This window comes from Mchenga conophoros, linkage group LG5, assembly GCF_057382185.1.
Source record: "Mchenga conophoros isolate Kocher_MC1m ecotype Shallow Benthic linkage group LG5, M_conophoros_male_GT1.1, whole genome shotgun sequence".
Lineage (NCBI taxonomy): Eukaryota > Metazoa > Chordata > Actinopteri > Cichliformes > Cichlidae > Mchenga > Mchenga conophoros.
Window position 1 is genome coordinate 18,892,178 of NC_140530.1, and position 15,332 is coordinate 18,907,509.

At 39.5% G+C, this 15,332-nt stretch overlaps 1 protein-coding gene across 8 annotated transcripts in view; it reads right to left on the minus strand.

Moving 5' to 3' along the window:
* Window positions 1-2,190: 2,190 nt before the first annotated feature.
* Window positions 2,191-15,332, minus strand: part of arhgef25b (Rho guanine nucleotide exchange factor (GEF) 25b) — a 32,653-nt gene continuing 19,511 nt past the window's right edge. For 5 of the 8 annotated variants that reach the window (XM_085273902.1, XM_085273901.1, XM_085273900.1 and 2 more), the window contains 15 exons: window positions 13,032-13,354; window positions 12,823-12,927; window positions 9,599-9,720; window positions 9,210-9,276; window positions 8,968-9,071; window positions 8,690-8,759; window positions 7,982-8,071; window positions 7,795-7,887; window positions 7,052-7,102; window positions 6,878-6,955; window positions 6,586-6,777; window positions 6,332-6,512; window positions 6,036-6,241; window positions 5,798-5,938; window positions 2,191-4,167 (listed from right to left, as the gene is read on the minus strand). In XM_085273902.1, coding sequence (XP_085130028.1) covers window positions 4,066-4,167; window positions 5,798-5,938; window positions 6,036-6,241; window positions 6,332-6,512; window positions 6,586-6,777; window positions 6,878-6,955; window positions 7,052-7,102; window positions 7,795-7,887; window positions 7,982-8,071; window positions 8,690-8,759; window positions 8,968-9,071; window positions 9,210-9,276; window positions 9,599-9,720; window positions 12,823-12,927; window positions 13,032-13,354 — 1,925 coding nt within the window. In that variant the 3' untranslated portion in view covers window positions 2,191-4,065. The remainder of the gene's footprint in view (window positions 4,168-5,797; window positions 5,939-6,035; window positions 6,242-6,331; window positions 6,513-6,585; window positions 6,778-6,877; window positions 6,956-7,051; window positions 7,103-7,794; window positions 7,888-7,981; window positions 8,072-8,689; window positions 8,760-8,967; window positions 9,072-9,209; window positions 9,277-9,598; window positions 9,721-12,822; window positions 12,928-13,031; window positions 13,355-15,332) is intronic. The other 3 variants (XM_085273903.1, XM_085273906.1, XM_085273907.1) reach the window with 2 other exon arrangements.

A 15,332-nucleotide genomic window follows, 5' to 3' on the forward strand; every position in this document is an offset into this window, starting at 1 on the left:
TTAATTTATAAGCACATCTTTTATGCTACTGAAGCAAATGAACATGATAGATGAGAGGCAAAAACTGTCAAATAATAGCAAGCATGGTTTATATTTGAGACTAAAAGCCTGCGTCTAAAACCAGGTTTTGAATTTAATGACTGAAGTTGTCTGAGAGTGTCGGAGCCTGGAAGCTGAAGGCTCTATCCCTGAGCGTCTGAAACTTGGAGAGAGGAATGTACAGCAACCACATGTCAACACAGGAGGAAGATTTCTCAGGTGGGGCTGGGGGTGTAGAGCTGAAGGAGATCAGAGAGGTACTGAGGGCCATGAACATGAAGGAACATGCAGGTAAGTCTTATTTTTAGCTTCATGTTGCTCGTGCCAGGTTGTGCCCTGTCTTTCTTTCAAAACAGCTTTAATTATTTGTGGCAAAGATTCAACAAGTTGTTAGAAACATTCCTCAGAGATTTTGGTCCACATCAGCGTCACACAGTTGCTGCAGATTTGTCTGCTGCACATCCATGATGAGAATCTGCCGTTCCACCACATCCCGAGTCTGGTCTATTAGATTGAGAGCTGGTGACTGTGGAGGCCATGTGAGTACAGGGAACTCATTGTCATGCTCAAGAAACCAGTCTGAGATAATTTGAGCTTTGTGACGTTGTGCATTATCCTGCTGGAGGCAGTCATCAAAATACCAGTTCGATGTGGTGATAAAGGGTTGAACATGGTCTGCAAGAGTACTCGGATAGGCTGTGGCATTTAAACAATTCTGTGTTGGTATTTAGGGACCCAATCTGTGCCAAGAAAATATCCTCTACACCCTCACACCATCAACAGCAGACTAAACTGTTTATACAAGGCAGCATGGATCTGTGCTTTACTGCTTACCACCAGATTTTGATAGCAAAAGTTCAGTTTAACCCTCGGTTTCCTGTTCTTAGTTGACAGGAGTGATCCTCTGTGTGGTATTCTGCTGCCGTAGCCCAGCTGCTTCAAGGTTCTGCTTCTTCACACCTTGGTTGTAACAAGTGGTTATTTAAGTTACCGTTGCCTTCCTATCAGCTCAACGCAGTCTGGTCAGTTTCACCCAGAAAAACTGCATAATGGATGTTCCCTTAAAATTCCGCCAAGCACAAAAATAAAAAACAAAAGCCTTCGTATTAATTACAAGGTTTCGTCTTCATTTTCAGTAGCAATATTAAGATGTTAAACAAGCAGACAAACATGTAAAAGATGAGGCAGTGTGAGTCTATGCAATGCAAATGAACAACGAGACCACTAGGATGTTGTGTGTCACATAGTCAGATGACTGAAGGACAAATGGCCTCTGTGTGATGCAGAAATTTCAGGCAGTCTTTTGCTTGGAGTACTGAAATTTTTTATGTTCAGAAGTGTAGAGCAGGTGCCAGCAGCACGAGTTTATGCCTTTTCATGATTTTGTTTACTGTATAAAAATTCTGTTTATATGTATGTGTATAGACCCAGCTGCAATTTTTAATATAAAAATATAATAATTAATTAGTTAGACCATATAATTAATCATAATATAAAATATTTGACTTGTAAACTGGTAAATTAAAGAGCTCACATTGTGACTCACTCTTTAATTCATAATGATGAGCATTTCCCTCCACTAGAGGGTGCTAAGCACCATCTGGTTCCCTGCTTTGTAGACCAGAGATCAGATTGTGTGCAGCTTCGATGTTTCGTTTGGATTTTCTTTTTAAATAATCTTATAAAAACAAGACAAAACAACCTGATTATTACACATTTGGGAACATAAATCTTCTGGATAGCGACCAAAGGCATCCATTAAGTTATACACTGCACATTATAATGAGGCTAGGAAGGGGTCCTCTGGCCTGTATTAGGAAAACTAATTCATGGAAAAGACAATAAATGACAGGAAATAGCTGCTGACTTACACTCTGACTGATCGATTGCAGACTGTTGGTTTAAGATGGAAATAATTCATATTTCCCAGCAACTATGCTTTAATGGGTCATTTATATTTAAAATAGACGGGAAACATGGAAGGATAAATGAACTGACCTATCAGCCTTGAGACCTCATAGGCACAAGGGCCAAAGCAAATATCGAGAACAAGTTACTCAATGGGTCCAAATAACAAGAGACACACAACAGTCAGGAGACGCTAAAAGAGACACATGAAGTGAAAAACTAAAAATGATGATAACAAATATCTGAACAACTTCTTTAATTCCACGAGTGTATCAGGACAGCACGAGATTCACCGATATGATCCAACACAAAATTATTTACATTCAAGACGACAATGACGAATGAGCACCTCGGTTTTATCTGTGTTCCCTTTTTCCTCTCTCTGCTTGGTTATGACAAGCTTTGTGTAAGTCCACAAACATGTTTAGTTCAGATAAGACTGACAATGGCAGGGTTAAAACAGGCCACCAGACAGAAAGCACAGCTATTCGCTAATCTCCAGGGACTGCAGGGATACACATAACTCGTGTGGATTGAGATCCTGGACTATAACTGGGATTTACAGTCACTTGGCAATTTCATGGATACAGTTATTTGAGGAGGGATTTAAGATCTCAGTTCTCTGTGGGAATAAAGTGGAATTGGTCTCCTGTGAAAATATTACGCATTATGCAAAGATCCATCAAAGAATTTTCAAAGGAAACAGGAAGAAATGAATACATAAACACCGTGAAGCACAGTCTCTGTGGTGACACAGATATATACACTTCATGTACACACACACACATATATATATATATATGTATATATATATATATATCTGGAAACTGGCGGGCACACCCTGAGAGGAAATATATGCCTGCATTTACACCAATCAGCCAAAACATTAAAATAACCTGCTTAGTGAAATGACCTCTTTGGAGAAAGGGTGTCAAACATAAGGCCTGGGGGCCAGAATCTTCCTGACACAGACACCAAACTGGTCTACTGGATAATGTGAAAGAGGGCGTAGTCTCGACTTTTAACTCTATTTTGGTATATTTAACAGCTTTTTCTGCTGATAAGGACTGCCCTCCTGCATTCATGCTACACTAAAGTATTAACAATTAGGAAAAAAACAGAATTTTTGTTTGCCCCCATTTTTTTTTACTCTTAAATGTCTACTCTTAAAACATTTCTTGTTTGTTTGTTTTATAATGGGTCCACATTAAAAACAATAATAATAAAATAATTCTAAAAATGTGAATTAACAACAATGTTCTGTTTTATAATTACAGGACAGTCAAGGAAATGAGGTACCAGAACTTTTTCTGTAATTTTACACAATTATTTCTTACAATTTAACCCCAAAGTCATCCTGATAAAATTAGTTCATGTCTTATGGCAACATTTTTTTTAATCAAGCAGAAAAACTGAGACAAAATTTTGAAATTGCACTTTTTTCTTATATTAAGATATCACAGGCATTAAATGTGTAGATAAACCTAACCCACTTGAAATCAAAGTGGGCTATATGTGCCCCCTCAATGTAAAACAAATTTGGCATCCCAGCTTTGGAGGCATGGATGCAGGTTCACTGAGTCTGTGGAAAACTTTGTGTTCTGTGGAATGGACGTGTTGCCTGTGGACGGGGCTTTCTCGTGCCTTCGTGCAGATCCTCAGTCAGAATGGGTAAAGTTTGGAGGCCAAGTCAACAAATCTGACTTTACGTCCAGTTTTTGCAGTGCGTATTGTGCACTGTCCAGCTGGAAGAGGCTGCTTCGCTAATAAGGTGGAAGAAACATCCAGATGAATGGCAGCACCTAAGGCTTCGCAGCAGGTTTTTGCATTGCAAGAGATGATCGGAATTGTTCGGTTCATCTTGTTTTTAATGTTATAGCTGATTGGTAATGTATATGCAGATGCACTCAAATGAATACAGTCACACCAAAGTAACTTCACTAGAATAGTCCCCACATCATAAGCCTAAAGGAAATATGAGACAATATGTGAAAACAGAGACGCGCAGACTCGGACAGCTTGTGTACATGAGTGGAACAAAGTGTCCTGGCAGTCAGACCTAGTCGAGGTACTCCAGCTCCAGAAGGGTAAACTGAGTTCATGTGACACTGCAGCGCATTATTGCTCGCTCTCCTTGAGCTGATCCAAGTTATTTAGTTGATGCGCTGAATAAGTCCCAGCGTCCTTAAATGTGATCGTCTGGAAACTGGCGGGCACACCCTGAGAGGAAATAGGCAATTTTTACACTGGCATTTGAAGCAAAGACACACTGCAGATTTTCAAAGGCTTCCTGTTAATCAGGTGATTGATTCTGGCATCAGTGTAATTTAGTACATTTGCAAAATAAGACTGAAAAGGCAAACTTTAAAAATAACACGGAGATAAAAGAATTGTGCTGTTAAGGCTGTAATATTAGCATTTGCAGAATAAAGTGATTTGTTTTCACCACTTGAGGTAAATTTGAGGTAATTTAAACAAAAATTGTTAAATTATTTAATACAGTATGCACAAAAAAAACTATAAACATACATTTTAAAAATAGAAACTTTAATCAATTAAAGTAATACGAGAAGTAAATAAGGCTATGCTTGCATAATAAAAAGCCAGGAAACCCTGCTCAAGTAGAACTCAAAGCAAGCAAGAACAAATAGGGGTTTTTTAGTCATTAGGTAAATCATATGTGAAAAGGTCAGTTGTTGCACCGATTATGAAGGCCCTGTCACCTCTGCTCTTTTAGCCTGGATCTAGGAGAATAGGGCTGCAAAAGTTATGTGCAGTTACTTCATCAGTAATGAAAAATGAACCGGTACTCAGTGACTTTCTTTACATAAATGTAATTAAGAAGCTGTTACATAAAAATGGCACGGAGTCAGGAATCATGCATGACATGTGTGATAAAGGCTGTGTGAAAAGGTAGATAGGAAACTTTTATTTTATTTTCTTGTGCATTTAAAGCACAATAGAAACACAGCTGATCCAAAACACAAAGAGCAAGCCAAGAGGACAAGAACAACTTTGTGGAATCAGGCCAGATCAGCACGTCTAATAAGTATTGTAATCAAACTGCTTCCTCCTCTTGGTGGAAGTCTGAATGAATGAGATAAAAGAGCAGGTCAACGGGTTTTCCATAAACTGGCTGCAGGTTAGGTCAACCAGGTTTGTAAATCCATGCAGTAACAACAACAGGATATTTTCACAAAGGCATACAGAGAGTCATTTCCCATCACCATCAGTGATCGCCACAACAAACAGCCTCAGTCCACGCACACAGACCAGCTCCACAGAGCTGATCTACATCACTTTATTTTATTTAGAAATGCTGACTGCATTGAATTATATCACATTCTGCAGCCGACTGCAACTAGTGTTGACTAAATGGCTGCCCAGAGCTTGATGGTTGTGCACATTCACCATCCCTTTGATGACAGGGCAATTGTCCAGACGACTGATTGGATCTTTCTGCAAACAGTTGCAGTCTGACTTGGACGGACTGCAATCACTCTTAGAGACATTGTTGAAATTTTGCAAAAAAAACCTGCTAATTTATAAATGCAGACAGACTTGTGACATTTTGCCATCAGTCTGAATGAGTCTTTGACCAATGACCACAGCTCAAAGGGACCCGACTCAATTGGCTGCCTGCAAATGTAATCGTTAAATGTGAATTTCTACCTATACAGATAATTTGGGTTCAAATAGACACTTTAAATGTTCATTGATGACACCAGTGCATAACTATAGACCGTAAACAACTTTTACTGTATTTTCTTTCAGGAAGAATAAATTATCAGCATGGCAGATGCCTCATCTGTTAAATAACTGAGGTCAGTCAGTGTTGTGTATTATTTACCTGCAGGCTGTGATAGCTGCAGGGAGCCAGGCCATTGGATGTGCCACAGTCACGTCTCACCTCTGAGCACAGACTGAGCTGCATGGGGGAGGAAAGTGAGGGATGAGCTGCACAAACTGTTACCACGCAAGGGTTAGACACCTTAAAGAGACAAAGAAGTCAAAGTTAAATCGTGAGAAAAATACAGATGCATGTTTGTGCATAAATATGATGGTGAGCACTGCTGTTTCACACGCACCGTTTGCGAGGCCGGGCTGTGCTGGGATGAATGCATAGAGGGCAAGGAGGTGTTATAAGACAGAAAACAGGGCTGCTGACGCCTGTCCACGGATGCTGAGGAGTGAGGCCACAGGCCAGATGCTGATGTAGATGGAGACTTTGTGTTCCTGCCCAGGCTGTTTGACTTACTTTCCCTCCGTTGGTATTCTATCGGAGATTGAAGAGCTGCAGCAGACAGGAAGATATGTTGCATTATTCAGACAGACCAAACTCTTAAATCAACAGTCGTATAGAAGAAAGACTGAGCTCCGGTACCATTAAGGAAGTTCCTCTGAGTCTCTAATATCTGGACCACATCACTGTGCCAAGCCTGCTGTATATCCGGAGATGATGCCTGCATGATGAAGCGCGTCACACTGCCGTCAGTGCCTCGAGAAGTCAGGACCAGACAGCGGGGATCTTCTTCAGAGTGCTCCTCCACACCAAGGCAGCTTACCTGCAAAACACAACATGCTCATTTTGAACATTAACAAAAGCACTCAACACTCAGCACTCAAATATAATCTCACCTTGATGCTGTTTCTAAAGGTGTACCCCGGCAAAGGGAAACCCTTTTTCTTATCAATTGGCTCACTGAAGATGACCAGCTGCTCAAACAGGAAGACCCGCCTCTCCCTCGCTTTGGACAGGAAGCCACTTTCCTGCTCGCTGACGGAGAAGGTATCCTGCTGGAGCAGCTTCCCCTGAGCCGTGATTTTCCCCTGAGCAGTACATATATTATATACCATTGTCAAAGAACACAAGTCATCCCGGATATGCGTCTTATTTTTTAAGAACACATTAAAAAACGGCGGATCTTACCTCAAAACCTTGGAGCCTTCCCACATTCATCATATCATTACATCGTTTTGGCACAAAACACATAACCTCCACTGCTCTCTGAGTCAGATGGATAGCAGTGAAAACATAATTTTAGTGTGCGATTGAAATGATAAAGCATTTTATTGGAGTTTCCATTTCATAATGAGCTCGTACCTGCAGCTCCTCCACATCCTTCCCAGCTTTGCTGTAATACTTCAAGAAGTCCTGAAGGTGCCAGTCAATAAGAGATTTATTTTAATTTTCATAAAATAAACTGAAACAACTTGAATAGAAAACTGTAACATAAAGTAAGGAAAAAAGGACTTATAATGGTTCAGTATAATAAAAACCTCCTTGTGACTAGGATCAAAATCAGTGGCTGAATTTAATTTTTCATATTTGGCAACCGGTTGCAAAAAACTGGGTGACAGCTGTTTGCAACCAGTTGCCGAACCTTTTGCATTCACTTTGCACAGGTCACCTGGACCTGTGCAAAGTGAACGCACAGGTCACCTGGATTGAAGGAAACTGTCTCAAAATAATCTTAATCTCCCTCTGCAACCACTCTCAGACAGATTGGAGAAGGTTTTTAAATAGCTGCCCTCTAATTTATAAAAGCAAATGGATTTTCAATAAGTTGCAATCAGCATGAGCCTGAGTACAACTCGTTCGCAAGACATCTTTCTGCAATAGAGAACGTGACTCAACTGGTTACCCGCTAGTTGTATGCAAGGTTGCTGAGAGCCTACTCACAATTTTCAGTTGTGAACGTTTTAATTTAAGTAAATTAACCCTTTTACTATTTAATATTTTGATCATTTTGATGTTTCCTGAATCAAACGAATGACAGATTATTTTAATATTAACATGTAGCAGGTGCCATGCAAGTGAATAGGTCATCTTTTTAAGTAGCAAACCTTCAACAGTAGCTGATACTTCATGATCCTCTGAACAGGTTTGATAAGCAGGTCATTGAGCTGCAGCCTGTGACCCAGCTGTTGTCTGAGATCCTGTCAGAAGACAAAAATGGAAAGAAATGTGAAAAACAAGGGTTTTTTAGGCTGAAAAAGTCATCTCTGCGGACAGAGACCATTGGGCTCTCACCTCAAAGTATGTCTCGATGTATTCAGAGACAATGTGCTCGGACTTGGGTTTGTTCTGACAGTAAACGACATACATGTGAAGACGCCGCTCCTGGAAGTGGAAGAGGGATAATGGAAATTATTACAAATAAGTGTGGAGCAATGAGCAGGGTAAGAATTACACCTTAGTGTCCAAAGCTGAATTAGACATGCTGCAGAAACTTAAAGAAATAAAGATGTTTGGATCGAAAATCAAATCAAAATTATGAGTTTATTCTGTTTATATTCCTGCTGTAGCACAGCGATACGGATGCTCGACTGTAAAGTGCCAATAATCGTTTTCCACACCCTTCCAGTTTCTCCACATTTTGATGTTTTACATCAAAACACAAAATAAAAGTTGCTTTCTTTGTGTTTAATGTTGCCGTTTGCAATGATGATCATCAAATCTTCTGAAGTTTAGAGTAAAAACAACAAAAAAATTTAATAGAGCTCAGAGAGGTGTAGATTCAGCTCCTTTTTACAAACAGCAGGGTCTCAGTGGAAGCGTCTTCGACACTGATTGCTGCCTGTTATTTACCAGCTGCACCTGCAGTCAGCTGATCTACAAAAAGAAAACACATCTGCACAGCAGCAGGCCGAGGCATTACATCACTGGGGACTGTGATGACTAAATGTTCAGACTGAGAAAAAAAAAGGACACTAGTCTCTCACTGATCTTTAGGCTCACATGTTTGATGAAGAGCCGGGCCAGGCTGTCTGGATCACCCACACATTTCTCCAGCTCTCCCAGGAAATAACTGTGTGACACGAAGCACAGAAGGTCAGGCAAAAGCAGCCAACCAGCCAAACACACACACACGTACTCAGAGGCAGGAAACAAACAGCAGCAGGGGGTATGACACATGCTTAACAGCTATGAAACATGAAAAGTTTAGGGGGAAAACTTGTTAAACATAAGAGATGTTCATATTCAGAGGAACTCAGGGGGGAGACATTCTGACTCACTCCTTATGCCAGTCATAGATCTGGTGGATATTTCCAAACACAATCCTGTCCTTTCCTCTCAAGTCCTCAGGAACGCCCTGATTACCCATGGTGGCCATGTAACCCTGTATAAACACAAACATGTATCTAAGTTGCTTATTTCTATACGGGAAATAAACTCCTTTGCTTTTGGTACAAATTAAGCAATGTCAGGTGTTTCTTACATAAATACAAATAAGTAGATCATTTGAGGTGAGGCATACCTGCACTATAAGTCCAAGATCTTCAACATATAGCCTTTCTGTCTCTATCAGCTCTGTTAGCACGTATCTGAAAGACAAACATTAAAAAACATGATGATGATCTCAGGGCTCTGTGCGAAATATCAATCATAGTTAGTCACAGTTCTCTCAGCATAAAGGCATGAAACAAGGGCAAACACATAGCCTTTATCTATAAAAGGGAAAAATGATAAAAGAGCAAGGGGATCATTCCACAATTTGGGGGAAATAATTGAAATCGGACAATTGCCCGTGGTTTTCAAAGGGGCTTTTGGGACTGCCAGGAGCAGCTGGTCCATGGACCTCAGCAATCCCGAGGGGATAAAGAAGTTAGAGAAGTTACAGTATTTGGTATAATGCTTTAGACTTACATGCTCTTCTCTAAAGCAATGTTTCTCTCTTCTTCACTGTCCACTGTACCAGAACACTGGCTGGTTGAGTCATCGGTTACAGTACAGCTGTCCTCCCGTTGCAGAGTGTTGATGCTTTGACTCTAAAACACAAAAGGAAAACATTACATCTTTTGGCATTTCTGTAACATACAGTATTACATTCAATCAGAGAGGTCAGTTGGTTAAAGAGCTCTGGATGACTGTGAAATAAAGAGTAGAAAAGTAACTCTAGGTACTTTTATTCAAGTAGTATTGTAGATACAGCAGTATTTTAATCTGTATGCTAGTTAAAAATTCTGTTACTTCTTCCCCCACTGCAACACAATGCTGTGGAGCAATCCATTCACACACACTAAAATCATTAGGCTTCATGCACGGCACATCCAAGGCAAGTTTATTTGTATAGCAGTTAGTAATCGCCGCGGGAAACACATCAGTGGGGCAATTTTGAGTAACCTGAGAATAATAAGCACATTTTCTGTGCTGCTGAGGAGAGTGTTGGGCAGACAGCAAGGTTAATAATGAGCAGTTTGTCAAGTCATATACTGTAACTGAGAGCCTGCTAACTGAAAAATGCACAGAAAGCTGTTAAGTAACAAACATCACTCTTCACCTAAAAGCACTGTAATCTAATGTGAATTTAACTGGAATCCTAATTTTTATCTTTTGCCTCAGTGAACAAGAGCATATTGCAGAATCAGAACATGTTGTCAAGTAGATCAAATGTACATTTTATATTTGGAGAATGATTCAAATGTGTGGAGCTCAACTGGTTTGCAGGGATGCTCTGTTCTGCAATGACTTGCTGTTGTGCTGTCAGATAACTGGTAATGCTCTGAGATCAGGGAGCAGCTCAGCGGCTTCTCCAGCAAACAGTTTAATTTTCTAATTTATTCAAATTACTGAAAGAAAAAGCAGCAAGTACAAGTAGCACATGTACAAAGCACTACTACTTTAGACAATGTATTACACAACATCCCAACTTTCCATAGTATCCTGGCCCGATTCACCTGACAGTGTCCAGACTTTTTGCGTGCAAACAAATTTATGGAGCTGCTCATACATGCTGGTGATTAGTGGTTGTTACTAGTCTCTGCGCCAGGCTAACTGCCTTTTGGATGTTTGTTATACTGACCATACAAACCATGTATCCAATATATTTTCCAAACTATTAAACTACTCTTTTAAAGGGACAGTAAGACTGTTTATAGTAACCCAGGCAGCAGCAGAGTAAACAGTTAATAACTGAAAATAAATATGAAGCTACAGGTATCTAAGCAATGACATTTTTCTGCAGGGCCATGAGTTAAAAAAAGGCTAAAAGTGAGAGCACTCATTTATTAAGAAAAATAATGTGCTTTATGAGTTAAAGGATTAATTTAATCATTTAAAAATTCCTCTTATCACCTTTGCAAAGCTTACAAAACTTTACTCTGTCATCTTTGGAGAACTGTCCAACATCCACAGACCTGTTTCTCACCTTGCCTTTGAGGCTCTTCTTCTAATTTTGGCATGCACTCCGCCCTCAACCCTAACCCTGTTAAAGGCTGTTTTCTTTACTTAATTACTTCCAGATGCGATCAACGAAAGCCCACAGGATTCAATCTACTCCACTCCCTCTCAAAGATTACTCAGTACAGTGTAGGGTTTCTGAGAAATATTGTCGGTGCTTTTATATATTTATTTGTGTGTGAGCGTGCACATGAAAAATGCAGCAAAATTGAGTCATAATGCACAAAGGTCAGGTGGTGTATATGAATAGGAGTGCTTTTATATGGGCAGGATGTAGATGGAGACATGTGCAGTGTAAGTGTAATTATGCTTTAAGTTATTCATTATCTGCTACAAGCTCTGCATTACATTATCAGAAGATTTAATAACAAGAGACACTCCATGGAAAATCTGTGGGAAAGTGCAGAGGACTTTACTGTTTTTTGTGTTTTTAAAATATATTCTTAACCAACAAATTGCCCAATTAATTGTTTAATTCACAAATCAAACATTTGCCTTAAAATCTGTCTAATAAAATGTTTTTTATGGCCCAGAAGAGGCAGCGGAGTTTCTATTGATTTGATTTTGCATGATAGAGCTTTAAACTGAATCCATCCATGGCAAGTCAGATTGTGTTCACAGACAATGTTTTCTAGAAGTGTTCCTGACCCATGCAGTAATTTCCATGACAGAATCATGCCTATCTTTCATATAGTACACACAATTCTGATTTGTCCCGTGACCCTTTGATGATATTATGGACTGTAGACGATGACATATTTCATCTCTTTACAATAAGTCTTTACAATTTTACATTGAGGAACATTATTCTGAAATTTTTCCACACGTTTTTGCAAATTGGTGACCCACTGCGTCTTTAAGATGCTATTTTTATACCCAGCTATGTTACAGGTCTGTTGATGCTTAATCTAGGTAGTTTTTTTTTTTTTTTGCTTGTTTTTTCTTTTGATTGTCAAATTGCAGTCCGAGAGTCAAAATACTTTAATTAGTAACATACACAGAGGAAAAAAAATAAACGAAGGGCTCTTGGAGTGTGCATATGAGTGTGTGTTTCTCAAGAATCTTTCATCTGATCTTCTTAACACTTGGCAGGTGTACTCCTGTTGTTCAGTTCTCATATTCTGGCTAAAAGCTGTTTTCTGTTAGGCTTTCTCAACAGTCTGACACACAGCCTGAGAGCAGGAAAGAGAGGCACATGCAGAGTCTCTAACAGAGTCACTTACCAGACTGACTTGTCTGGATAATAGTCAAGCTTTTGTGCGCATGTTTGTTCCTAGATTTCTCAGTGTATCACTTTTGGGATTTTTTTCCTTTTTTCTGCCCATTTCAGGATTTGTTTTCTTGGATTTTGAGTTTTCCCCGTGTCTTGTGTGTCCTATGTTTGGGTCTTGCTTCTTCTGAGAACCATCATAACTACCCTTTCAAGTATTTATTGCACAAATACACAACAAAATTGTTAGTTGTTTTTTTCTTCATGTGCATCAATGTACCAGGTTGTATTCACAGCATGCAAAAGAAACATTTACTGCCTGTGTCTGATATGGATGAATTTTAAAAGTGTGCTTCTAGCAGAGTTACTTTTATGACTTCTATGAGACCTATTTATGGTGTTTAACTGCTGAGAAAGAAAGAGGCTTTGAATCAGTTGCATTTATAGGTGTGTAAAGACAGGTTAGGCGTAACATCATTACTAGACTCTGTGCGTTTCTGCCTTGCAGGAGGTCCGATAAGTAGCTCGGAGAAGCTGGATGTAAAGGAGAATGAACTGCTGGATTCAACAGGCCATCTTTCCACTCCTGGCAACAAAAATAAACTGTAATTAGGAATAAATATATCATTATACTAATATAGCATATCTCAGTACCGTAAATGAGTTTATATGTCTGTCTTAAATACTAACTGTGTCTCCAGAGGTGAGGATGGTGTAGTTATTGTGCACTTCCATAGGCCTTTGCTGAGTTTCAGTGTGGGAAAGGATCAACATTGGTTGCCTCCCATCTGACCCAAACATCTGCTTCTCGCCTTTCCCCGCTCCACTTCTGGCATCAGAGCTCAGCTTGCGGACGGGATTGGTAAGCCATTTCTTCAGAGTGGTGACAGGGTGCCGTGAGCCTCCAGACGAGGAGTGCGAGCAGGGACTGGAGCCGCCTGAGGCCTGGTGAGGCACAGAGCCCACTGAGGGAGTGATACTGCCATCACTGCCTGCCACAGAGTACGACTCTGCTGCAAAAGGAGCAAGAAAGAAGGGGGGGAAGAGAACATGAATAAAGTCCAGGAGCTAATTGCAGGGTATATCCTCATAGGTCAAATGTTGCAGACAGAATTCTGCACAAAAATGTTCAATTTCCTGTCTTTATCCCACACTGTAACTTCAGTAGCTGCAGCTACTGTACCTACGGGCACTAAATGATTTTAAATACCAGAGCTGGTCTGTTCTCACAAGGAAAGGCTAAATAAATTCAACTGGAAATGTTATAGTAAAAGTTGATTTGCGTGCATTTGTTGTGCAAATTCACAGGAAAATGTAGTTAAAGCAATACTTTTGTAAAATAATAATCATTTTTTTAAAAGATCTCTCCTATTTTAACATTCTTTTACTCAACACTATATAATTTGATTTATTTTGTTATGCATTAAAGGAAATACAAACCCAGCACCAGAAAACAGTTGGAGCACTGTGTAAAATGTCAAATAAAAGTAAGCTGCCAAACCATGGATACTATCAGAAGCTTTTCATGGTCTTGCTCTCTTCTGTTTCATGTTTTCCAAGCAGAATTTCAAATTTTGATTTGTCTGACCACAGAACAGTTTCCACCTTGTAGCCTCAGGCAATTTTAAGCGAACTTCGGCCCAGAAAAGCCAGCAATGTTCCTGGATCATATTCACATGTGACTTCTTCTTTGCATCACAGAGCTTTAATCTGCATTTGTGGATGGCACGGTGATTTGTGGAAGTGTTCCTGAGCCCATGCAGTGATTTCCATGACAGAATCATGCCTGTTTTTAAAGCAGTGCTGCCCAAGAACAAAATACACAACATCCAATACTGATTTTCTGCCTTGTCTCTTGCACACAAAGATTTCTCCAAACCCTCTGAATCTTTTAATGATATTACGTACTGTTTACAGTTTACATTGAGGAGCATTATTTTGAAATTGTTCATCCATTTGTAGATTGCAGTTTTTTGCTGATTGGTGAATCTCTGCCCATCTTTACTTCCGAGGAACTCTGCCTCTCTAAGATGCTCTTGTTACACCCAGTCCCAAAACTGATCTGTTGCCAGTTGTTGTGAGCTGTTTGAGGGCCACTAACTTTTCCAGCCTTTTGTTGCTCCTGTCCCAACTTCTTTAAGATGCGCTGCTTCCATCAAATTCGAAAAAATGTTTTATTGTGAATAAAATATCCACTTATGAGATTTACAAATGATTGCATTTTTTTTTCTCAAATTTGGGGAATTGGGGATGTAGTAGTGTAGTAGTATTCACATCATTTAGTTAAAAAAGTAGGTATAAAAAGTTAAAGTTGGCATTATGAAGCAAATGAACTTGTTTATATATCGTGTTATATTATTTATTGTTAGTTAAATATTTTCATGGAAAACTAATGTTTTAGCTTGTCATTGTAGAGCATTTTCTTTAAAAAAAAATAATAAAAAAATAAAGTGGCAACTATGTCAGAACTCTTCTGGTAAATATAGCTAGTGACCCCCGGATATATATCATGTTCATAGGATCAAACCTTTCTGATAACACAAATTAAAGCATTTTAAAATAGTCACAACTGAGATCATCATGTTTGCACTGAATGTTCTCAGTCAGCAGCTCAGCCTGGACCAGTACCAGAGATGACACCGTTTAACACCACAGCTGGATCTTGTTTCCAGCTTTAAGTCTCTCCACTGTGGAAACTGGTATCAAATCGTGAACCACACGGTTTTAATCAAGAGCTGCAACCTTAAAATTTCACTCTGTTTTGCTGATCATAGCAAAATGAAATCTTTCAGGAGCCCCATTTTGTCATTTTGGATTCTTCCCAGAAGCCACTCTTCCCTGTCAGCACATTTATGTAAGCTGTAATCATAATAACAAGCTTTCTAGAAGCCAGTGGAAAACTGGGTCAGCCATTTGCCAAAACTGCCTGATGCAGCCATTAAACAAGACACCATACTGACAATAAAATACTAAATCATGTGGGATTTTTTT